We start from the raw sequence: 26,652 nt of genomic DNA, 5'->3' as shown, positions 1-26,652 counted from the left end.
AAGATGGACAATGGTAGCGAAAACCCTCCCCCTTCACCCTCCCTCGTTGTATATAAACAAAATAAATGAAGAACTTACTTCGTACTTTGGGAATCTGTCCGCAGATGGTCCTGTGAAGTTCCACGTCTTGTTTCGTTGGCATATGTACAAAGTCTACCTGAGTCCTACCTGTCACTGCAGTAATAACTATTATCCTGAATGGTGAGCTTGAACAGTTTTTTCGGCCATGCTGAGTGTCTTGCTTCCCGCTAGTTTCGTCACATATGCATAGGCAAGTCCCAGGGGATACCAAAACAACACGTAACACAGGGCAGGAAGAAGGCGTTTCTGTCCGCTCCAATCAGTGCCAATCTCTTACAGATTTATAATATCCAAGCAGATGTAACAGTAGGGCTAGTTTTGAGTGCCAACAGGGAGATTCTGAAAATACACTTAACATACTTTCCTGAGCAGAACAGCGCTCTTGTTGCAGTCAGGACATACTAGTATGTAAAACAAGACGGTAATTCTTTCCTAGAAAAATAACTTTTACAGGTTCTGCACACTAACCGCAACTTTTTAACCCCACAGAAATATGAAGTTGAAAAAGATGGAATATGCAAGTGAACTACACTAAGGATGTTTAACCCTCAAACAACCGAACCTATTTTTGCAACTAAAATGACTGAATGGGATCAAAAATGACCCAGAAATGTTTCGTTCAGTAAAACCTCCCTTTTAACTTTTTTCGGTGATTGTTATCGGTACATTGCTTCATCGATGCAAGGAGGTTAAAATTTTAACCTCCTTGATCGATGTAAGAGGAATGTTTTGGCATGTTTAGGTATGAATAATTCCCGTTTATTATCATAATTGATGCAAAACGATCAGAAGGACCACGTCTTGAACTATTCCTATTTAGACCGGGAGAGGATTTTTGAAGCCCATGCAAAATTTCATGTTGCATAACTAATGAACGGCTTACGCGAGGGCTACCAAAGTTGGTGACTTTTCATAAAATGTCCTTAACAAAAATTCCAAATTAATAAAGCAAGTTCATGGTTTTTTGTGTTGCCATGGCAATGGGTTTTTGACAGGCATATTTTACCAAATCTTTTAATTTCAGTTCAAGAAATGACGTTTCGAAAAATGACATGTTGGTACGCCAAATGTATTTTCTTACATTGTTATCATCTTATGTAATCCAATGTAACTTTTATGGTTTAACATTGATATTTTAAGCTGATTTGATGACGTAATCCGTCAAAATCCAAGATGGCGGATAGAATCACATAAAATTTTGTCATAATGACGTCATATTACGTCATAATGACATAGAATTTGTTATGGTAATATCAATTTACATGTGCATCATCCTCTGAAAATTTGGTGGTCATATGATTAGAAGTTTAGGAGTTACAGAGGGCAGGTCTCAAAAACAGCACATCATTTTTGTTGGGGTCAAAAATGACCCCAGCGGACACAACACAGACTTTCCTGTATAATGTCAACAGTATTGTGCCGATTTCCCTAGAAAATAAGGAGAGGTTAGAAAAGATGTCTACTGACTAAGTCACGGAAGGATTTTTTTCAGATCAAACATGTTCAAATAGCACGTCAAAATCCACGCCTGGGGTCAAAAATGATCCCGTTCGGGTATTTGGGAACTACTTTACACGGGAACCAGGATGCCTAGACACAAGGGCATGCAACACTCTGCCGAACGAGGTCGGGAGAATATTGTAAATGCATTAAGTTCGCGGTGATTTGATTTCGCGGTAGTAAAAGATATAATATAACTATCGCATGTATTTTCACAATTTCCTCTCCTACACTTATCGTAACAGACCTTCGATGATTATAAACATAGCTCCACATTGTCTACTTTACGTCCATTTTTCGTTAATGAGCAAATAAGGGCAGATTAACAAACGATATTAGCCTTTCACCTCTACGGTCAACTACTTTTTGCTGGCTGGCTTTCCCCTCAAAAAACAGATGTAAGTTGCATAGAAATATTACTGTAAGTTGCATAGAAATATTACCTTACATCATCTTTTCGCTATACATGTACAATGATGAAGCCCTAAAAATATGGACTCGGCAAATGCTTATCTAGTGAGTTTCTTATGAATGGAAGGGTGAGTGTCTTCACTAGACAACATAATGTAACGCTTCCTCTGCAAAGTTACAAAGCCCCTGATATTGGGCTTGTAGTCACTTTTCAAATATCCGGGTTTCATTATCTTCATTCAGTCTTCATTCTCAGCCGAAAAAAACATAGCTTCGTCCATAAAACCGGGAAAATGAGGTGGGCGAATCATACCCGGCAGTTGTTTGGTATTCGTAAGTCACTAAGAACTTGGCGAGAAGAATAAGACGGCATCATACGCATTGAACTCCAGCTGTACAAGTTAATCCACATAGATGCTGGATCCATAGATGTAAATTATGGCTGGATTCTTAATTCGACGTTTATTCATTTCTATTGTACTAGTATTTGCAACAGGTGTTTTGTAGTGTGACTGTGACGCTAAATTAAACCTCACCCTGGCCAACGTGAAGGTAGCTAAGGATGGCTAGCCTCTACTATGCTCCACAGGTCGCTTGAAAGAGTAGATATTGGCAACAAAATAGACAGATAAAATCCCGAAGAAGTTAGCTGGCCGGGAAGTTCAGTTTTCCCAAGGTCCCGGGCCGGCTTACTCCTCTGTCATGTTATCTGTCTATATGGCTAAACGATGGCTACGAAAACGTTACTTAGCATGCTATAATCAGCTCAATTGCAAATACTCATCGACTCTTGCAAAAATGGTTGCCGCCCGCTGCTAACGTCAAACAGGAATTTTCCCCGCTAAGGGCCCATTCGAGTCACTAGTCAGATACATCGTACGACTATGATGCACCCATGACAGCATACCGCGTCAAGCGCACGATGATCGCAGGTAAAATCAACTTTCATCGAGCGTCGTTCAAAATCTTTCCAGCGTCGTACGATTTTACTTCATGTTCCTTTTCTGGATAGCCACCTGGACGCCTTTGCGCTACTCTATCCGAAGAAAAAGGTTCAAATCAAGCAAAAGTACAGGGCTTCTTTATAAGGCTTCATGGGTTGGATTTCGGCTGGCACTGTACCTTCACCGTTTACACGTGGGCCCTGTCACACTTGTGCGTATATGCAATTGCGCATGAGTTGCGCATAATCATGTTTTTGGTTTAGTTAAGTTTGCTGCCGAAGAAGAGATTTCTTATTGATCACTGGGCTGCACAACGGTGGGTCAAAGTAGACAACAACTTAAATCATAAAAATGTTAATACGCAACTCACGCGCACTTGAATATACGCACAAGTGTGACAGGGCCCTAAGCCCCTGTCACACCCGTGCATATATACCACCCCGCATGAGTTGCGTATCAATATATTTGTGGTTTTGGTTAAGTTTGCAGCCGAATACGTGATTTCGTAGGTTCGATCACTAGGCTGCAAACCTTACTTAAACCAAAAAATGTTAATACGCAACTCACGCGCACTTGAATATACGCACTTAGGGCCCTGTCACACTTGTGCGTAAAACATGTCCGTGTGAGTTGCGTATTAACGTTTTTATAATGCGCCGGCAAGCGCACAATACGCACCTAATGCGCTTTTCAATCGGTTTGTGAAAGTTTTAGGTACGCAAGCACACGCAAGGTACGGCCCAGTACACCTGATATTTTTTGAAATTACAGTACCGAGAACTTTCGTGCGAACGTTGTTACGCAGCTCAGACGTTATAAGAACGCAGTGCATACGCCCGACATCGGTCGAGTAAGGTACGAGCGCGCTTTATGTTTGCGCTCCAAACGCGGCAATACGCTTCTCTCGCGGCACAATCTCTGTACAGCGACCACATCGCGCACTTGCAGCGCAGATACAACGCACGATGATCGAACGTATAGAGAATACGAATATACGTCACGAATTAGTGCCGTTCATCCTGCGATCGGGCCGCGCATTGTACGTATCAGTGACGCATGACAAACGCACAGATAACGAACGGAGAAGGTACATATAGCGAACTCGACGAACGTCCGGGGTACATTCCAGATTGGGTGTTTCATTGGTCGGGTCGGGTATTCAATCTAGTTAAGGGCAGGGAGGAAACCAGGAAGACAACCAGCAAAGTGTACATAACTCTCGATTTAAGTAATCATCGAAATGCCCCACACAAATGTGTCCATTTTACATACTATCTTTCGTTACTTTATTTCGTAACTACTGATATCAACGCAACCAAATTCACAGGGTAAATAATGGCTCTAAATGTCATGGAGTGTTTCAGAAGTATAATTAGTGGCCATGCTACACATAGACAAAAGGTCCTACTTGTCGTCAGTTATGGAGGCGTCTTCCCATAACGACAGGGGCTTTAGAAGCAGGCTCCACTGCGAGCGCGCCGTTCTCTGTGTTTTGGTAGCTAAAAAGCAACAACCTGGCAATAGAAGATAAAACTAAAGCCATTTGAACATGGTCGAAATTTATGAATTTGTCACCTTAACAGTAGAAAAAAGACTGTAGTGAAGCCTGCATTGTGGACAATAAAAATCGTACGACGATGAATGCAGTTTTGAACATGTTCGGAATCCCTTTAGATGTATTTTCCGTCGCACGACGCTCGGCGATGAGTAAAGCCCTGGTTACACATAGCCGAACATGGCTCCCGAACGCTAGCCGACCCATCTCGGCTGTAGTTCGGGAGCTGTCTGTCCAGTTTTAGGCCACGTCATCTTTGGCGCCGAACATGATCCGAACATGCGTCGAACATGTCCCAACCATTTCATTACCAGTGAAGCCCCGGTAACATAAAACCTACGATGCACCTACGATAGCATTTCCGTAAATCGCACGATGATAGCAGGTAAATCGTAGGCAAAATCAGCCATCGTAGATCGTCGGGCAATGTTCAAAATTTCATCTATCGTCGTACGATTTTCATAGCCCCAATATTTAAGTTTTACTGTGGCCTTTTTATCTAATGATGAGGTGACAAATTAATGAATGAAATACCTTTATTGTGCATTCATGCCCCGCTTGGCTAGGTACAGGTCGTCTAACTTAACACATGGAACATACAAGGACATAATACAACAATACAAGCTGTAAACATATAGTGTAGACAAAACGTGTTATTAAACTAAGCTAGTCCAGTAGAGTCGACTTCTTCTCGCTTCTTTGTACATGTGTAAATATATGAGCAGACAATATTTCTAATACAAGGATTATCCAGGCGTAATAAATATTTGAATTTGTCTGTTGCATTAAGATATTCGAAATATGGGAATTTTTCTTTAATAAGGTTAAAAAATACACTTCTTTCGCTATCGTATAATTTACAGTCTAGGACGAAGTGTTGCTCATCTTCTACTATATATTAATAAATTTCGACCATATTCTGATGGTTTCAGTTACTCTGATATATTTTCGATTTCGATGCAAATTGTAACCATCCGAACACCATAGCAACCAGAAAAAGGGCACATGTAGAAGAGCCTGCTAGTTAGATTTTCTACGGGGCAGGTCCAGAACCAAGCGAAGGTGATCCTAGCCTCATTCGCAGACTTCCTAGAATGGCGGCATATGTATTGGGGGGATAACAATATGTTGAGAATCGTTGTAAGATTATTTATTTGTTTTCAATGGTCTGCTGACCTTTTAACTGAACAACAACACTTTCCATTACTTGTGAATTGTGTTAACTTAGACAATTTGATACTTTCTTAAACGTTTTTGAGCCTTTGAAAACACAATTAAAGTTTCACAAAAAGCACGGCGCAATTGGGCCGGCTATACACGCGGACAACTTGACTACGTACAACGTTCCTTGATTTCAGTACTTCAATGTGGCTTCAGTACTTTCAATGTGGCTTTAGATATCTGCAATTACAAATTTATGCTTCCGCTGTACATTTTCCTTGGGAATGGACGAAAAGCAGACACACCGGGGCACTTGAGCTGGTCATTTTTCGTTCTGTATTATTATCTCATCAAAAAACAGAGACATTGTTTTGGGTGTGTGTGTTAAGAACTTGCCAACCAACGACCACCATTCAACAATCGTTCTTTCAAGTAATTCTGTTTATCCCATAAATGTAAGTGCGCATTGGTTTCCGAATTCCAGCAAAGCATGGTCTAAAAAGTCGACAAAACAGGCCAAACCTGGAAATTACAAAATAATTTTATTTTCCACAAAAAAGATGTACTGTTAATCTAGGGTAGCATAAAGGGGGAGGGATATCTAAATGGGGAGGAATGTCCGGTCAAAAAACATTTCCATCGCCCTTCAAGACACACGTACACACAGAGTAAAGCCCCTGACACACTTGTGCGTATATGCGAGATGCGTTTCAACATGTTTGTGGTTTAGGTTAAGTTTGCAGCCGAAAAAAGGAATATCTTTGGTTTGATAACTAGACTGCTCAACGGTAGGTCAAAGTAGAAAACGACTTCCTCCCCGCAAAATTTACTTAAACCAAAAAAATTTACTGCAGAAATCATGCGCACTTGAATATATGTACGCACAAGTGTAACAGGGCCCTAACATGCACAGGCGTGCGCGACTGCACACACACACACACACACACACACACACACACACACAAACATACACACACAAACACATAGAATGCTTATTTGATAACACTACACAGATGTTCATGAGTGTTGTCTTTTACGTGATTAAGATTTTAATACGCTGAAACATTTATTAGATTCAATATCAATTCGCAACATTTCTTGAGAGGCGGGGATTACCGAGTACCACTCGAATGGCAGTGCGTTAGGGCCCTGTCACACTTGTGCGTATATTCAAGTGCGCGTGAGGTGCGCATTAACATTTTTTTGGTTTGAGTAAGGTTTGTGGGGAAAAAGATGTTTTCTACTTTGACCCACCGTTGTGCAGCCTAGCGATCGAGCCTAAGAATTCACTTATTCGGCTGCAAACTTAACCTAAATGAAAAACATGTTAATTCGCAACTCATGCGGACTTGTCTATTCACGCAAGTGTGACAGGGGCTTCAGGCAAGGGATGGAGTTAAAGTTTCAAAGGTTGGTTTAAGCAAAAAAAAGCTAACAATGCTTATTTTGTAACACTACGCAGATGTTCATGAGTGTTGTATCTTAAGTAATTAACATTTTGATACGCTGAAACATTAATTAGATTCAATATCAATTCCCAACATTTCTTGGGAGGCGGGGATTACCGAGTACCACTCGAATAGCAGTAGTGCGTTAGGCAAGGGATGGCGCTAAAATTTCAAAGGTTGGTTTAAGCAAAAAAAGAGCTCATAATGCTTATTTTGTAACACTACGCAGATGTTCATGAGTGTTGTCTCTTACGTTATTAAGATTTTTATACGCTGAAACATTTATTAGATTCAATATCAATTCGCAACATTTCTTGGAGGCGGGGATTACCGAGTACCACTCGTATAGCAGTGCGTCAGTCAAGGGATGGAGTTAAAGCTTCAAATGTTGGTTTAAGCGCTAACAATGCTTATTTTGTAACACTACGCAGATGTTCATGAGTGTTGTCTATTACGTTATTAAGATTTCAATACGTTGAAACATTTATTAGATTCAATATCAATTCGCAACATTTCTTGGGAGGCGGGGATTACCGAGTACCACTCGTATAGCAGTAGTGCGTTAGGCAAGGGATGGCGCTAAAATTTCAAAGGTTGGTTTAAGCAAAAAAAGAGCTCATAATGCTTATTTTGTAACACTACGCAGATGTTCATGAGTGTTGTCTCTTACGTTATTAAGATTTTTATACGCTGAAACATTTATTAGATTCAATATCAATTCGCAACATTTCTTGGAGGCGGGGATTACCGAGCACCACTTGAATGGCAGTGCGTCAGTCAAGGGATGGAGTTAAAGCTTCAAAGGTTGGTTTAAGCGCTAACAATGCTTATTTTGTAACACTACGCAGATGTTCATAAGTGTTGTCTATTATGTGATTAAAATTTCAATACGCTGAAACATTTATTAGATTCAATATCAATTCGCAACATTTCTTGGGAGGCGGGGATTACCGAGTACCACTCCAATAGCAGTAGTGCGTTAGGCAAGGGATGGAGTTAAAACTTCAAAGGTTGGTTTAAGCAAAAAAAGAGCTCATAATGCTTATTTTGTAACACTACGCAGATGTTCATGAGTGTTGTCTATTACGTGATTAAGATTTTAACACGCTGAAACATTTATTAGATTCAATATCAATTCGCAACATTTCTTGGAGGCGGGGATTACCGAGCACCACTTGAATGGCAGTGCGTCAGTCAAGGGATGGAGTTAAAGCTTCAAAGGTTGGTTTAAGCGCTAACAATGCTTATTTTGTAACACTACGCAGATGTTCATAAGTGTTGTCTATTATGTGATTAAAATTTCAATACGCTGAAACATTTATCAGATTCAATATCAATTCGCAACATTTCTTGGGAGGCGGGGATTACCGAGTACCACTCCAATAGCAGTAGTGCGTTAGGCAAGGGATGGAGTTAAAGCTTCAAAGGTTGGTTTAAGCGCTAACAATGCTTATTTTGTAACACTACGCAGATGTTCATAAGTGTTGTCTATTATGTGATTAAAATTTCAATACGCTGAAACATTTATCAGATTCAATATCAATTCGCAACATTTCTTGGGAGGCGGGGATTACCGAGTACCACTCCAATAGCAGTAGTGCGTTAGGCAAGGGATGGAGTTAAAACTTCAAAGGTTGGTTTAAGCAAAAAAAGAGCTAATAATGCTTATTTTGTAACACTACGCAGATGTTCATGAGTGTTGTCTATTACGTGATTAAGATTTTAAAACGCTGAAACATTTATTAGATTCAATATCAATTCCCAACATTTCTTGTAGAATGGAGGCGTAAGATCTTCAGCTTAGGGCTTTTTAACCAATAGTTTTTTGGGGTACCGTACTCCGACGTGTGGCGCAACACAAGTTTTCCAATTGCAATGCACAGCTGGTTCCACCCCACACATTTTACATATATTCAGACGATCTACGCTCATCTAAATCACCGCAAAATTACCGAAAGTCAGATCGTCAACAGGTGGTCAAACTGGTACCGCTCTAAAAAAAAAGTATTCTGAATATATTTTCAGCACTTTCGCAGTCTCAAGTGATAGTAAGGGTCGTTGCATAGTTGAAAGCATATCTGACACTTGAAAATGTAAAATCAATCCTAAAAGGATCCTACAAGGATTCTCAACATTTACGTCTTCAATAACAGCTTCCGCCATAGACGGGCAATGACGTGATGTAGCGCGCACATTGTAGTTTGTTTGACAAAGTTAACTGTGGTATGTGCGTGTGTGCGTGTTTCAAAGACCATGTTATTACCTCAGTGTGCCTGATTTATAAGAATTGTTTCGCGAACACAACTTTATGTGCGGTATGTGGAGTACCGTACATGCACCGCTTTAATAGCACTTCCAGATAAAGGATCGCATTGGACTCTAAAGGTTGGTTTTAGCAGAAGAATTAGAAGGGTAACAATATTTATTTCATAACGCTACACAGATGTTCATGAGTGTTGTCTTTGACGCGATCAAGATCTAAACACGCTGCTAAAAGTAATTTCCATGGCCCTTCCAGACACACGTACACAGAGTAAAGCCGCTGTCACACTTGTGCGTATATGCGAGATGCGTATTAACATGTTTGAGGTTTAGGTTAAGTTTGCAGCCGAAAAAAGTAATTTCTTTGGTTTGATAGCTAGACTGCTCAACGGTAGGTCAAAGTAAAAAACAACTTCCTCCCCTCAATTTTTTTTAACGATCTCGCTCAATGCAAGGCCGTAAGAGGCCACTTCTCGGCATTGAACTAATTGAACTAATGTGGCGTAGGCCCTGTCACACTTGTGCGTATATTCAAGCGCGCATGAGTTCCGCAGTAACATTTTATTTGGTTTAAGTAAATTTTGCGGGGAGGAAGCTGTTTTCTACTTTAACCCAACGTTGAGCAGTCTAGTTACCAAACCAAAGAAATTACTTCTTCGGCTGCAAACTTAACCTAAACCCAAAACATGTTCATGCGCAACTCATGCGGGCTTGTATATACGCACAAGTGTGACAGGGCCTATAGGTGAGAGACAACGGTGTATGTTTGTGTTGAAGGTTTGTAGGTTGTATTCGGGGGGGGGGGAGCAGTGGGCTGGGCGGGAATTCCAAAGTTTTGCAGTTCGTGGAAAAGAGCTGTTACAGTAACTGTAGAATGACTTTGAGGCAGGTAGTTGTACAGTATAGTGGTGTGAGTCAGAGGAGAACCTGGTAGTACGCTGAAAAAGTCTCTGTGGTGGGACGAGTTGTGAAAGTTCTTCGGAACACTGGCCGTGGAAGTAGAGTCAGGGAGGTAATGTCACGTCTGTGAGACAGGGAGTCCAGTTTAGAAGCCAAACGATGACCAATGACCACACTGATTCTCCGTTGGATGCGGTCTAAAAGATTCAAGCAATCCTTTGGAGCTCAAGCCCAGAGATGTGAACAGTATTCCATGCAGGGACGAATGGTGGATTTCTACAGGTAAAGTATGCTCTCGTGAGTAAGATAGTGACTGGCTCTGAGAAGCGAACTAACTTTCATTGCTGCGGGTTTGGCGACGGACTCTATGTAGCTTCTCCAGGACAGGGCCTTGGAAAAGATAAGACCAAGACGTCGGAAGGAGTCACTCTCTTGTAGTTCATTTTCATTCATAGATATCGGTGGAAGAAAGGGTTATCGATATCTATTAATGGAAAGGAGCTTTGTCTTTAAGGAGTTAAAAGTTACTAGCCATTTGTCACCCCAGTCCACAACCGAGCCTAGATCACGTTCTAAATTAGCCGCCATTACTGTTTTGTCTAATATTTAAACCCAAAAAAAATTACTGCAGAAATCATGCGCACTTGAATATACGCACAAGTGTGACAGGGCCCTTAAGCCCCTGTCACACTCGGGCGTATAAGCAATGCCGATTGAGTTCCGTATCAAATTTTGACAACACGCAGTTGTACGCTCAAAATGCGCTGCGCACATATAGCGTATGAGAAACGAATTCAGTGTATGATACACGTATGATCTGCGTATGAAGTGCGCAATACTGTTATCCTTGCATCGAATAGCTGCGGATCAGGTGCGTATGCTGAGCGTATTCCGGACGCACACAACGTCTGCCGACCGCATGCCTGACACACTCCCGACTTATGCCAATCGAATTATGAGCGTATTTGGTTGCACTGATATTAGTATTTACTTAAACTGTTATGGGAAGACGCCTCCATAGCTGACGACAAGTAGGACCTTTTGTATATGTGAAACAGGGACACCAATTTTACTTTTGGAACACACCATGACATTTAGAGCCTTTATTTACCCCGTGAATTTGGTTGCGTTGATATCAGTAGTTACGAAAAGTGTTATTTATATAAGACGCCTCCACAAGTAACAAAAGGTAGAACATTTATGTGTATGTAAAATGCACAGATTTGTGTGGGGCATTTCAATGATTATTTAAATCAAAAGTTATATACACTTTGCTGGCTGTGTTTGTTTCCTCTCTGCAATTAACTAAATCGAATACCCGACTCGACCAATGAAGTCGCAAATCTGGAATATGCCCCGGATGTTCGTCGAGTGCGCTATATGTACGCTATCCACACGTTATCTGAGCGTTATTATACGTCACTGATACGTACAATGCGCGACCCGATCGCTGGACGAACGGCACTAATTCGTGACGTATATTGCTATTCGCTATACGTTCGATCATCATGCGTTGTATTTGCGCTGCAGGTACGCTATGTGTACGCTGCGCAGAGATCGTGCCGCGAGAGAAGCGTATTGCCGCGTTTGAAGCACAAACACAAAGCGCGCTCGTACCCCACTCGACCGATGTCGGACGTATGCACTGCGTTCTTATAACACGTGTGAGCTGCGTAACAACGTTCGCACGAAAGTTTTCGGTAGTTTCAAAAATATCAGGTGTACTGGGCCGTACCTTGCGTGTGCTTGCGTACCTAAAACTTTCACAAAATGATTGGGATACGCATTAGGTGCGTATTGTGCGCACGCAGGCGTATGACAAAAATGTTAATACGCAGCTGACACGGACATGATATACGCACAAGTGTGACAGGGCCCTAACATGCACAGGCGCGCGCGACTGCACACACACACACACACAAACAAACAAACAAACAAACAAACAAACACACACACACACACACACACACACACACGCGCGCGCGCGCGCAGTCGCGCACACACACGCACACACACACACACAATGCTTATTTGATAACACAACACAGATTTCCATTTCTTGGAGGCGGGGATTAAGCCCCTGTCACACTTTTGCGTATATACAAGCCCGAATGAGTTGCGTATTAATATTTGTTAGGTTAAGTTTGCAGCCGAAGAAGTAATTTCTTTGGTTTGATAACTAGACTTCTCAACTTCCTCCTCGCAAAATTTACTTAAACCGAAAAAATATTACTGCGGAAACCATACGCACTTGAATATACGCACAGGTGTGACAGGGCCCTTACCGAGTACCATTCAAATAGCAGTAGTGCGTCCGGCAAGGGATGGAGTTAAAGTTTCAAATGTTGGTTTAAGCAAAAAAAGAGCTAATAATGTTTATTTTGTAACACTACACAAATGTTCATGAGTGTTGTCTCTTACGTGATTAAGATTTTGATACTCTGAAACATTTATTAGATTCAATATCAATTCGCAACAATTCTTGGGAGGCGGGGATTACCGAGTACCACTCCAATAGCAGCAGTGCGTCAGTCAAGGGATGGAGTTAAAACTTCAAAGGTTGGTTTAAGCGCTAACAATGCTTATTTTGTAACACTACGCAGATGTTCATGAGTGTTGTCTATTACGTTATTAAGATTTCAATACGATGAAACATTTATTAGATCCAATATCAATTCGCAACAATTCTTGGGAGGCGGGGATTACCGAGTACCACTCCAATAGCAGTAGTGCGTTAGGCAAGGGATGGAGTTAAAACTTCAAAGGTTGGTTTAAGCGCTAACAATGCTTATTTTGTAACACTACGCAGATGTTCATAAGTGTTGTCTATTACGTTATTAAGATTTCAATACGATGAAACATTTATTAAATCCAATATCAATTCGCAACAATTCTTGGGAGGCGGGGATTACCGAGTACCACTCCAATAGCAGTACCGGTAGTGCGTTAGGCAAGGGATGGAGTTAAAACTTCAAAGGTTGGTTTAAGCAAAAAAAGAGCTAATAATGCTTATTTTGTAACACTACGCAGATGTTCATGAGTGTTGTCTATTACGTGATTAAGATTTTAAAACGCTGAAACATTTATTAGATTCAATATCAATTCCCAACATTTCTTGTAGAATGGAGGCGTAAGATCTTCAGCTTAGGGCTTTTTAACCAATAGTTTTTTGGGGTACCGTACTCCGACGTGTGGCGCAACACAAGTTTTCCAATTGCAATGCACAGCTGGTTCCACCCCACACATTTTACATATATTCAGACGATCTACGCTCATCTAAATCACCGCAAAATTACCGAAATTCAGATCGTCAACAGGTGGTCAAACTGGTACCGCTCTAAAAAAAGTATTCTAAATATATTTTCAGCACTTTCGCAGTCTCAAGTGATAGTAAGGGTCGTTGTATAGTTGAAAGGATATCTGACACTTGAAAATGTAAAATCAATCCTAAAAGGATCCTACAAGGATTCTCAACATTTACGTCTTCAATAACAGCTTCCGCCATAGACGGGCAATGACGTGATGTAGCGCGCACATTGTAGTTTGTTTGACAAAGTTAACTGTGGTATGTGCGTGTGTGCGTGTTTCAAAGACCATGTTATTACCTCAGTGTGCCTGATTTATAAGAATTGTTTCGCGAACACAACTTTATGTGCGGTATGTGGAGTACCGTACATGCACCGCTTTAATAGCACTTCCAGATAAAGGATCGCATTGGACTTTAAAGGTTGGTTTTAGCAGAAGAATTAGAAGGGTAACAATATTTATTTCATAACGCTACACAGATGTTCATGAGTGTTGTCTTTGACGCGATCAAGATCTAAACACGCTGCTACATTTGTCAGAACTAATATCAATTCGCAACATTCCCACAATTACAATCTGAACTCTAATATAATGAATCGAACTGTTTCCCCTATGCACACAACTGCCGTCCAAAACACATGACTGAATCATTATTAGATCACCAAGTGCATGTCATCCTTGGCGAATGGTATAATCGTGCAAACGTAACCTAACCAAAAGCATTATTGCCGAAATTATAACAATTCCACCAGTTTGGTTAGGGATTGTTCGAAATTTACAGGGGGGTGGTCGTTTAGGGGGGAGGTCCTACGAGAAAATGTTGACCTGGGGGAGGGCCTAGGGGGAAAATGCCAAGGGGGTGGTGGGGGGAGGGGGTGATGGGGATACTGGGACTAAAATTTTATCCCCTTCAGAACCTTCAAACACATATATATAGTGTGTAAAAATGGGCTGCGAGCCACTCGGAGCGCGCGCATACATTGTGGTAAGGTTAGAATAAGAAACGCGACGTTATTTTGTGGATTCAGATATCTTGATATTTATGGTGGATAGATATAATAATGAAAGATCCTTTGATACATGTCAATGTCATGTATATATCAATATGTAATACAAACGGTGGCTTGCGCCTCTCATCATGTGCCGAGCGGCGTTTTGCGCTGAGGGGAGGAGCCGCTCAGTGCGCCTTGTTTGCCGCATTACTAGAGTTGCCAGGATCCGTCAGGTTGAGTGCCCAATGTCCAGCAATCGTACTTATGGAAATATTAAATCATACACTATGACCATACATCACTTATCAAAACGTTCCAAATAATTAACGGAAGTTATCAACAAGTAATAAGGAAACCGGTACCACGCGTTGTTTGAAAGAAGGCGCCATCTTGAAAAATATGACGGCCGAGAACTTAAAACAAAACAGGTAATGGCCGGCCTAAATAGATAAAATGTAACTGACAAGATATTCTATAAGAAGTCCTTAAGAAAGGCAAGGGAGAAATGACATTAAATTACAAAAACAAAAATTGTGGCTTCGTTTGACGCAATGCCAACGAGCGTCACGCAAACTTGCTTGTTTTATATTCACCTGTAATATTCACCTTGAAGCTCAGCCAGTAGGTACCCTATTACACATGCGGCATAAAGCTACATAACACACACGAAAAAACACACCTGGGTCTTGGTTTGATAGTTCATGTCGCGAATATAAACTTGGATCGAAGTAACGAAGTTACCGCGGCTTCGAACGCCCTCCCCCTTTTGCGTCACGCATGTCACGGCCACGGTTAATTCGATTCTAACACCACAGTGCATGCAAGCACCTCTCGTCCTGTACATAGATGAAGAGGGCTCCAAAACGATAAGTTCTATCAATTTAGCTTGATGCACGTCGGATAAACTTGCATTTGATAAGTTCCCGAGTGCCCCCTTGCACATGGTTCACAAGCAAAAGCGTTGATGTAGCAAACATGCTGGGCTGTTGCGACAGAGTCGGGCACGGTTACCATGGTAGCAGAGTGGTGGACAGCGGTCTGCCTTCGATCTTTTTAGAAGCTCTGCTGTGGGAGTGACCGATTGAAAGGTTTCGCGGGAAATCTTGTAGTTGTAGAGTACACAAAAAATCTCGGACATTATTCAACGGTTACTTTAGCTTCGCAGGATTGTAGTAAGGTTTGATGACCTGAGTGCTGTGCTTCTCAGGTCAGTTTTTCAAGACAAAACGTACATTTGTCAACAAAGTCAAAGGAGACGTGTGGTTTCGACGTCGATGCTATTGGGTGAAAGTGCGATAGAAAATTACATGCTAGGTTTTCATGTGCTGCCGGTGATCCCACTTTACTCAATGAAAATTTGCATCTGGAAATGCGCGCATGCGTTTAACAGCTTTCAGAGGGTTTGAATTTCTAAAATGTCCCCGGACCCCCTGTTGATCGATCGGCACTCACATCGGTCCACGTGGACACCAAACTTTTGTAAGTTTCCTAAAGATAGGATTTTTTTTTAAAACCTGCTAAGCAACATCTTTGTATTGGGGAATATTAATTGACGTCCGGTCGCTGGGAATCAACTTTCCAGGGTGACGTTCTGAGTCTTCTAACAAATTCTAACAGATCACGAGCCTAGGAGTCGATATTGTTTTCGTTCAGACGGTTAGCATTCTTGATGATTATCTTAGCACCAGCAAGTCGTAGCAAGGACATTAGTAACTGCTGGAATGGAAAATAACAAATTCGCATGCGACAGGCCACGCCCATCGCGAAACTTCCGACAAATCAAAGACGCCGTCATTCATCACTGCATTGCAACCGCCGAGCCCGTAACAACGGTGTTCATAGGGACTGCACGTGTCATTTGCAAACATTTGGAAAGCCAGAGTCACGTAAAATTGTTTCGGTTTACTTTCGCTTGATTTTAGCGAGTCGGTCGATTGTTTGAGCAGGCTGACAGAAGATAAGATCACAGAACTTCCAGTTCCAGTGGTCTCAACACGTCCGCGACCTCGCTGGGAAAATGGGGTTGTTAGTTCCACCAAGGAGGTTTTAATTAACCAAGGAGGTGGTTCCACCGACTGCGGAAGGGCATTTTTTTCAAAACTAAAACACGACTGTTCGAAAGACAAAAAAAAATTAAACCGCGCCGCGATGTTGCAAATATGGAGAATTTTACTGTGTTGTTGTATTGTCATTGAATGTCCTCAACCTGGCTTGCCGCTAGCATGTTGCGGGGCGCATTGTTTTGATCGGGGATCTATTCACAGACGCGCGGGCACATTTGCCTAATCTCCAAGCAGATCTACACGGTGCCCAAATCTAATAAACTAGCCAAAGAAGCTCCAGTCCGCCAGAGAGGGCAGTCAGGCACCAAACTTCCAAAGGGTCTTCTCAGTGGCCGACTTGGAATTTATTTGTGTGTGACTGTGTTCAAGGACTAGATCTACAGTATGTAACGTTGCTATCTGAAGAAATTTTGTGATTTCCGTAGCCTCGATCCAACACAGGCCCCGCGGATCGCTGGGGAAATAGTAGAAATTATAGCCAAATACAATGTATAGAGTATTGTATCAAGGAGGTTTTGATAAAACCTCATTGATTGTATGAAGGGAGTCGGCTACGCAGATAGGGTCCAACCCTCCTTGGCCAAACTCCCCTGGCAAATATTTTCCCTATAGCCGGCGCGGTTTGTCTGGTAGAGACTAAATTATATATATTACAGCCAACATCCAGAAAAAGCTTTCTTAGTTTCTACGAATTTTGCCAATGGGTCATGTATGTCCAAGTCCTGTATTTCATTTTCGGCAGGCTGCATTGTCCTCCCTTGGGACCTGCTCGCACATATGTAACTCGTTACAGAATATTGGCGCGAAAGCAATAGGTTCATTTGGCCAGTTGTGGACAGCGCGCGGACGGCATGGGCGAGAAAGATTCCGTAATTGTTCACTGCTCGACAACCGGAGAACTGCGGCAAAAGCCGGTGGATATTCTACCTCAAGAAGAAACAGGAAGGTGGGGGATCAGGCAAGTTCCAAAGAACACCCGAGTCATTGCGAGATCATCATATCTTTATTCACAACAGGCGAGGTAGGGTATTTTTTTGTCCTTTTCCACAGTGTAGTACATTTGTACATCAAGGTCTACAGCGTGCTACAGAATAGCGGAACATTTGCGGAGGACTCATACCGGCCCCCTTTTCTGCCCTGTCTGTGGAAAACTCTACGCAAAGTTGTCTGTGAGCCAAGACGTCGTCATTCAATCGTGGCGGGAAAAGGCTGTCAAAAAATGTCTCTTGTCGACCTGCGATGTATTCGGGACTGATATGTAGACACATGTTGCGACATCCTGGAAGCTCGAAGTATGAATTTAAAAGTGACTGATGCCAGCATAAGGGATTTCTTCCGTCAAACTTTCGTCGCCGGGATATTCCTGTCGCATTCTCCGTAAGTATTTTTTCATATTTCGCACCGTGAATTGTTTTGTAAATATACCTGTAATATAAGTCTTTATATCGCACAAATCCCCACAATTCAATGGGTCTGACTACGTGGCTGTAACATGTAGGACTCGTATTTTAGATTTGAATGAAAATTCATCAGTGCTGGTAGTCCTTTGTGAAAACTTTTGTAACAAGGGTTTCAGGGTTTGTAGGACATCTGCCACCCATTCACACATCCGGCCATTACTGTGTGACCCTGTCCCGGTCAGCTTTTATCCGCAGTCTAATCTCCAAGCAGATGAGAAAGGGTAAAGCTCCGCGAACGCAGACCTTTCTACATCCGTGTTGAAACCTCCTTTATGGGACTACACGTTACATGTACAAAATATGATACCGTTACCTTTTATGTCTATGTAGGATTTCAACAAAACTTAGTTACGTCCGCCAATTTTCCTCCGAGGAAGTGTAACAGTGGGGGTTCAAGCGCCTCCAGTCTAACGGGTCGCGACCGTGCGTGCCTGTGATCTGGGCTGCCGGTTTCGGCGTGGGTTCGAATATCGGTTGGGATAATTTGTTTCTACTCGCTCCTTTGATTTGTTTCAGAACTCCGTTATATAACACGAGGCATACAGCTGGAAAAAATCCGACCGACAATGCTCCGTAGACAAGCCTGCCCCAAACTTTCGTCAACCATAGTCCTAGTTCACCTACAAAACACATATTTTTACATACCACATAGTCTAAAATGTTTCTAGAACGTTCCTCTATTCTCAAATGCCTTGTGTTTCCTTCTTTATCAGCGTCTTGGCCGGTTTGTTGTTGTTTATATATCTGCGGCTCCCCGGGGACCCAAGGCGCGCCGCGTGGCTGGTGATGATACCTCACTTATGCATTCATTTGCCGTCGGCAAAGTTCGTAACCGCTTTAGCCAACCAACTCCTATGTTTTTGTGAAATTAATTCTCGTCTTTCGTTCGGGTCATGCCTTATTTGGAGCTGGGCGCGGGGATAAATCATTGTGTCCGGCATGCCGGCAGTGCCGTGCCTACAAAACAGGCCCCTAAGTTGGGTCGAAAACAATCAAGCATTTTCCCGCAATATACAATTATTTTGGTAAAATCTTAGCAAACTTATGCTTACGGAAATGTTTGTTTGCGACCAAGATTTGGGCAATATTTTCAAGTTTGCAGGCACTATTATAAAATGTGCCACAATCAAACAGTAACCCGCAAACCGGAAGTTCCTTTTCCAGCGGTATTTTTGGCGAACTTACACAGAATAACTTTATAATAGTAATTCTTTATATATTTTGTACTCTGTGTGTGGATTCCATAGAATATACCCCACAAATCCGACCGCGCAGCGCGGCGTCGTGAAGCTTATCGGGCACCAGGAGATTCAATAGCTATCCTAAAATAAATGGCGACTCGGACGGGGATTTTAGAAGGGCAAAACGCTGAGCCACTGACTCTTTTAAACCAAGGAGGTTCTTGGTTCAAAGGTAGTCTGGCGACCTTCGAGCCGTTTTGCCACATACCCAGAATTTGAGCCGTGCTGCACGGCCGCGCCGCACGGGCGCGAGCTGCACGGCCGCGCCGCACGGCCGCGCCGCCCGCTATCAGATTTCCTCCCCGCCGCTCGCGCGCTTCCAGTCCCGGCCGCGTTCGCACATGTGCTCGCCGCACGGGCGCGAGCTGCACGGCCGCGCCGCACGGCCGCGCCGCCCGCTATCAGATTTCCTCCCCGCCGCTCGCGCGCTTCCAGTCCCGGCCGCGTTCGCACATGTGCTCGCCGCACGGGCGCGAGCTGCACGGCCGCGCCGCACGGCCGCGCCGCCCGCTATCAGATTTCCTCCCCGCCGCTCGCGCGCTTCCAGTCCCGGCCGCGTTCGCACATGTGCTCGCAAACAGCAGTGGGCGTGATAAGAAACGCATCTCTACGATGTGCAGGCGGTGTTCATTTAACCCCGCGGGTGGGGCAATTCAAAATGCGACATCTTTTGGGGCAGAAGCAAATGTCTCACTTTCTGCTGCAGATGTCTCACTTTTCAACAGCTGTAGTCCATAAACCCAAAATGTCGCAAATAGGGGCAATTCAAACTGCTACATTTTCAAATGTCGCAGATCTCTAATTTAGTTAAGCCAAAATGTCTCCATTTTGGCCGAATGTCTCATTTTCGTGTTCGTAGTGTAGCCAATGAGTGGTAACTAAATTCTAGCTCATTTTGCATACATGGTCTTTTAAGGTTTTTGGTTCTCATATTTAAAAGGAATGGAATATCAACATGAAAACAGATTCTGAGCGAAAAGCCTTTTTTTGGTATACACACAAATTATAACAAAATTGACTTTTTATCTTTTGGCAAAATCAAAAACAGCACATGACAGTACCTGTGTTAAGGGGAACCATGAGAAACTGCATGATTGTGTCTTTCCTACAAAATGGCATGATATCTTAAACATTTTAAAGACCTGTTGTGGTATTCTGCTCTGATGAGAAGTTTCCATTCTTTCCTCAGCTCCCACCACATGTCCTTCCACTCACCAAAGGCCTTCTTCTTCAGCTCCTTCTCATACAATGCTCTGAAAAAAAAATGCAAATATTTTGCAAAATTTCCCCAGTCTTTGTAGTTGACATGATATTCATTTTATTCAAAAGACTGCAATTTAGAAATGTTGACTTTTACCCAGCAGTGCGAGATTAGAAGTAGCAAGAGTAGAAGTAGCATAGGAGATAATAACAGCGTAAGAAATTGACATTTGCCACAAAAAAGTGGTGTCCTTGGAATTACATACGATTTGATAAATAAATGTCTTACTGCTGAGGGCTACGACTATATCCATCAATCTTTCTTTATATTTATAATAGCATGTGTCAGTTGGAAGGAGGTTAACTCCAGTTTAAGCTACTAGTACTAGTACATGCATGTACCTTTGAAGAATTATTTTTGTTAAGTCAGAAGTTGTTACACACATACCTTGCAACTGAGGGTCTCACTCTTCCGAAGGTGTTTCCAATCCACAGGTACAGGTATTTCCTGGCAATATGCCTGAAATAACCATATCAAAATAAATATGAGCTAGAAACTTTAGATTTTTGAAAGAACCCAGGAGTGTTGGCTTAAAAAACAAGAGCTTTTCAAAAAAGCTGGCGTTTCGGCTACGTTTATGAGTGTGAATTGTCTTTTCCCTTTACTTGAAGTAAAATCTGCCAGAGAAAGTCACTGAAGGGCTGTTCAGTCTATAAGAAAAATTGTCATTTTGGGAAATGAGTACTGTTTTAATAGAGAAAGGCAGATTGGGGAAAGCAATTTTGAAGTTACGTCACTTAACTTAAGTGCTTTTGAAAAAGCTGGTCTTGGCCTACAACTTGTACTTATTTGTAAAATGTACAATAGGCTCATTATAAAAGCTATCAATGTAATTATGTACATGGCACGCAATAAAACATAAAATTTGAAAAAGCACCATTGAATCATCAGCACTATGGTAATTAAGTGAAATAGAAGTTCATAACAGCTAAGGTTCTATCTAAAATGACTACCAAATGTCAAACAAATCAACAGCTACCTCATCCATATTATTCTGGTTTCCGCATTCACAACATTTCTTCCTTATTTTCCTGGGTAATTTTGCTAAAATTCATGAAAATTCCCATAGTTTTGTGCCGAGCGGCGCCACTTTCCACGTCCGTGTTGTCTGAATGAAGTCAATACTGAACAATGGAGCATTTGCTACTGTAACAAAGGATTGCTGTTTTGCAAACAACATCAAGAGCCTCTGTTTACATCGGGGATAGAAGTTTAGTGGCGAGTGTTTTGCAAGAATCATCTTACCGCGCATAGGAGCCGCTGCACGGTATTTTCCATTACAATGAACAGAAAAATTTGAATGCCGGGTTTGGAATCTATGAAGTCCTGTTCATAAGACAAAGGCCTTGTATATAAAAGAATATTTAAAAATAACAAATATAAAATATTTCTTTATTTATTAATGAAAAAAATGAAAAAATGATATTCATAAATATGATATTGATAGATTAATATAATATCAATATCTATTTTTGATATTCAATATCTAAAAAGAAAAAAAAAATCCATGCACGGACACGAACCCGGATCTTCTAGGTCCGAAGTGCTTCGCGTTGCCAGATGGGCTAAGCTGCGGTACGTAACCCGTCTCTCTGTACGTAATGCTATAACCTCACTATATGGTATCATTTATGTCGATTTTTGGTCGTTTTCTTGACGAAATCATTTTTTTTCTTGTGCAATCTTGTGGAATAGATGTAATATGGTCATTTTTCAGGATATCAAAGTCCGAAACCACAATGCAATGATATTTCCGAACAGTTGTAGCAGTTACATGCGGTCGCCCTCCTGTGTGTCATGCAAATCTCGCCTGCCTGCCTTTTCGTGCTCCCTTGCCATATAAGGCAACGGCTATACAAGGATTTGGGAACGTATTGCCATATAAGGTCTTCTGGTGTGCGACACAGTGTTGAACCAAACAGCATGCCTCCTTGATGCGTGCATGCATCGAAGGTAAAAGCCAGGACATTGCGTTCCGGCGCGAAGGCGCCGAAACGCAAAAACTTTATTACTTGCAACTCCTTGTGTGCCACCCCGTACCAGTATTTCTTTCCTACATTTAGATTAGACAAAGCGGTATACCTTATCCTTATTTCCTTGAGACGACCGCCCCTGTTCCAGGTGTAGTGCACATCTGGGGGGCGTAGTCGCACTTTCTTCCTAGCCCTTCTAGCATCTTCTGCTGATCTTATGTCCCTAGTCTTCCCCATCTTTGTTGTCTTAGCATCTACCTTCCTTGTCAGGGGTTTGGGGATTTTAGATGAAGATGAAGCACTGAAAATAGTTCATTAAAAGTATTAATAGAGGTTGATGAAGGTTAGACATCCAGGTAATAAGATACGCCAAAAATAGTTACTCAAGCAACTGAATAAAAAATTTCTTTTCCAAACTTTCATCCAGTTGCTTGTGAGTAACTATTTTTGGCGTATCAATATGGGTGTTATCCGTATCAAACAAAATCAGTAAAATTCTAGTAACTCTTAACCATCAATCAACACATTTACTGCTTTGAATTTCTATATATCAACAAAAGTGCATACAGCTAGCTCAGCATCAAATGTTCAGTGTGGACATATAAATCATAATGGACTATCAAATTACTTAAATGATTCTACATCTACTGCATACAAAATGTTAACTTTTTTCATAATCATGATTCATATCATGTCATGTGATATACTATCACTAGTAATCAGTAAGAAGCACAGTATATACTATACTGTCTAGACTAATTGCCCCAACTGAGCAACTGTATAGTATTCTATAGTTATACAATTGTATAAAAAGAATGAGAAGAATTGAGCACACGTTAGATAACAATCTTAGGTTACCCTTGTCCACTTTCCAACTGTTGCTTCTCCTGAGATGGAATCTGTAGTCCATAAGGGTTGCCTTCTCTTGCATCTCCTTCCCCTGCTATCCCCCTGGCTGCCAGTCGCAACCTTTCTGCCTTCACCTCTAGTTGGGTGTGAAGTTCCTGTGAAACAAAGTTTAAAAAAAAAATTGTTTACCAGTGGCAAATGGCTACTCACTCACTGACGGTAAATCTTGAAATGTTCGCCTTTAAGTTTAAAATAAAAAGATGCGGTTTATTATCAGTTTTCGCAGTGACCCATCACAGTGAAATCATAACATCACAAATGTTATGTAATTTCACTGTACTACGAAATTTTTTCAACTGAAAAATTCAACCAATGACAAAACCACCTTTTCCCTAGGCCTCCTACCGCAAAATAAAACCACAGCAAAAGTACATGCATTTACACTTAAATTTCACAGTATGGTATATATTTCGGAGAGCTGAAAAATTGAATCTCTGTCATCCTAAACAAAATCATATCTAACTACATGCAACATCTTTTGTGTATGAAAATTAAGGACCTGGTTTATTCTGAGCAGACTCAGTCTTAATGTTGTTTTTTTTATCATGTAGTTTCAGCTTGTTAGCTGCCATGCCCAGCACAGCCAATTTCAATAAGGTATAAGATGAAAGATGAATTTCCAAAGATGAATTTTGAGCCCTGCTTTTGCAGACTTTCCATCAATAAACAAATGCAGCATATATACACATTTCATTTTCACTCTCACCATGCAGGAAATCAGTCATGAAAACCTGTTCTTGGAAAGGTTGAGATGACAGAGCAGTCAGAGCTCATTTGTGTTTACCATCTGGTTTCGAGAGCTTTTATGCTACTGTGCTTTTCAGTTTATCACGTAAGCCAAATTGTTATGTCTGAACACGTACATCATGTAGAAAGTAGCCTTTGAAGTTCAGATTATCACACTTCACAGCATGCAAGAAAACAACTTGTACAGTGTAACTTCCGGAATGTCTGGTCTCAGCGAACTTTAGTTTAATTTCATAATCAGTAGTGGTTGTTTTTCATATTCTTCTTTTATTCCGTTTCCAGGATCATTTCTTGTTGTTGGTAACATTTACTAGTACTATCATAATACTGCCACTAACATAGTCATAGTAGCACCCAATCAAAAAAAAAGATGAATTCAAAGAGATCTATTCATGTATTCATGCAGCATAAGTAATTTTAGAAGGTAAACTATGCACACTTCAGATATCCAGATGTTGAAGATGTATTTTTGAGAAAGTCTCAATAACCATGCATTCTACAACGATGAGGACAAAAGTTTACAGTCCCTTGTCAGGAGAGGTTAGTAGAGACTTTGGATTCTGTAATAGAAATTCTCAACAGTACATCTGAGTTCCTTTTTTGTTTCCTCAGAGTCATCTTTGTATTTCAGGCACTCTACATGTACTAGCCAAGAAAAGAAAGTTCTCTCCTTTGTTAAGTACTCATATGATCAGGGTTAGGGTTGTATGAGAGGGCAAGGCCATTCAGCGTAAGGGTTACATAAAGGTCACCTAGGGTTTTATTCACAGGAACTGTCAAAAGTGAAAAAAAATCTTATTAACAGGCATAGCCTGTCATTGTATATGTCAATAGCTGGAAATAGGTGATAGCTGGAAAAAAAATCTTATTTGTCTTTAATATAGTTTTGTATAGGGACGAACGGCTTTATTCCAGTAATGAAGCTCCCACGGTGCTGGAATTCCAGCATTGAATCTTGCCTCGGTGCTCAGTTTCCAGAAATGAACTCCGCTCATCACTCGGTTTCTAGTGAGAATCGGACAAGTGGGCTGGTTCAAAAGTCATTCATCACTGGTTACCCAGTACGGAGGTCACTTGTCACTAGATAACCAGTAACAAAAGTCCCGAGGTCACGGGTTCCGTGCTAGATTTACCAGTGGCTCTTCAGTGCTGGAAGCCGAGTGATTACATTATTTCGTTAGTGGGCTTCCAGTAATGACGCTCGGGGTGCCCCGCGGGGCCCCGGTTTTTACATAAACCCAGCCTAGCGATGAAGGCAGCTTCGGTGCTGGACACCGAGTGATTACAAAGGAACCCGTGACCTCGGTACTTTTGCGTGAGAAGGTCAAAGGTTTAGTTAAAAACGAATTAACTTTCTTAGACATACTAAATCATATGTTTACGTTATGTTTTTACCTTCACTAAAGCTTGCTTGGCTTTTGCTCGAATAGGTCGGTCATCTCTAGCCGCAAACCTGTCGGCTTTCAAACGAGCGTCAGCAACTGAGATTGTTGGAAGTGAAGTAGGAAGCCCTCTTCCATCCATATCTGGCCATGTGAGGACTAAATTATGTAGAATTCGCTTATATTAGGAGAAAATGATGTAGCTTTGTATGAAAAATTGTCAAAACTGCCGCCATTTTGGAATTCTGCTGGAGCATGCGCATTGGCCATCGCCGAGCGCAATATCCCAGGGTACACCGCGGCGGACACCTGTTAACAAAAGTTTTGAAGAATTTGTTACAAAGTTCGATACAAGAGAAGGCGCAAGATTTGAAGAAGAAACGGAATTTGAAAGTTATGATGCTAATGAAAACACCCTCTTTAGAGTTGTTATTTACGTGGGTAATCTATATACATGATCAGGAGAGGGCTGTGTTGAAAATGAAATATCATTTCTAATTGAATACGTTCTTAATGGCAAATGTGCAGATCTTGGCACATTGGCGTACCAAATCCGTGAGTTCCACCATCAGTTTTGATAGGACAGTCATGTAACGTGCATTTCACGTGTTGGGCGCCTTATTTCGCAGATTAACGTCATCCCACCGTTATGTAAGAAAAGTAGTGTTAAGTGTCTTTCCGAAGCTGGCACAACATACATGTAAGGGTTCAACATATCTGGGTATGGAACCCGCAGCCTACTGGTTCTGAGCCAAACACTCTAACCGCTGTACCACACTGACGCTACTGTTATTTTCATGTTTAATCTAAGGAAACTGACTTGGACGTACAGTTGGAAAGGAGCTCAATAGTGGTTCAAGTTGAGGAAGACAGCAGGTAACCGACATAAGGAAGCAAGGGTTCGTCACAGGCCGTGCATACCAAGATGTTTGGTGTGGTAGCTTTCAACACGCTTAGATTGTGTGTTTGTAACTTCCCATTCGAAGGCTTCCTAATCCCGTCTCAACTAGCTTCGTTAATAGCAGACTGCTAGCTCAGTCTGATTAATCAATTTGA

At 41.7% G+C, this 26,652-nt stretch overlaps 1 protein-coding gene across 1 annotated transcript in view; it reads right to left on the bottom strand.

Annotated features, from left to right (window-relative positions):
* Positions 1 to 25,854, bottom strand: part of LOC136430509 (protein SFI1 homolog) — a 59,779-nt gene extending 33,925 nt beyond the window's left edge. Inside the window, exons 1-5 of the mRNA XM_066421189.1 lie at positions 25,610 to 25,854; positions 23,417 to 23,562; positions 22,668 to 22,859; positions 20,973 to 21,044; positions 20,467 to 20,577 (exon numbers count right to left, since the gene is read on the bottom strand). Of these exons, the coding sequence (XP_066277286.1) occupies positions 20,467 to 20,577; positions 20,973 to 21,044; positions 22,668 to 22,859; positions 23,417 to 23,562; positions 25,610 to 25,738 (650 nt within the window). The 5' untranslated portion in view covers positions 25,739 to 25,854. The remainder of the gene's footprint in view (positions 1 to 20,466; positions 20,578 to 20,972; positions 21,045 to 22,667; positions 22,860 to 23,416; positions 23,563 to 25,609) is intronic.
* Positions 25,855 to 26,652: the final 798 nt, after the last annotated feature.

Source organism: Branchiostoma lanceolatum, chromosome 3 (genome assembly GCF_035083965.1).
Source record: "Branchiostoma lanceolatum isolate klBraLanc5 chromosome 3, klBraLanc5.hap2, whole genome shotgun sequence".
NCBI classification, from domain to species: domain Eukaryota; kingdom Metazoa; phylum Chordata; class Leptocardii; order Amphioxiformes; family Branchiostomatidae; genus Branchiostoma; species Branchiostoma lanceolatum.
The sequence above is the reverse complement of the archived record's forward strand: the minus strand, read 5'-3'. Positions and strand labels throughout refer to the sequence as shown.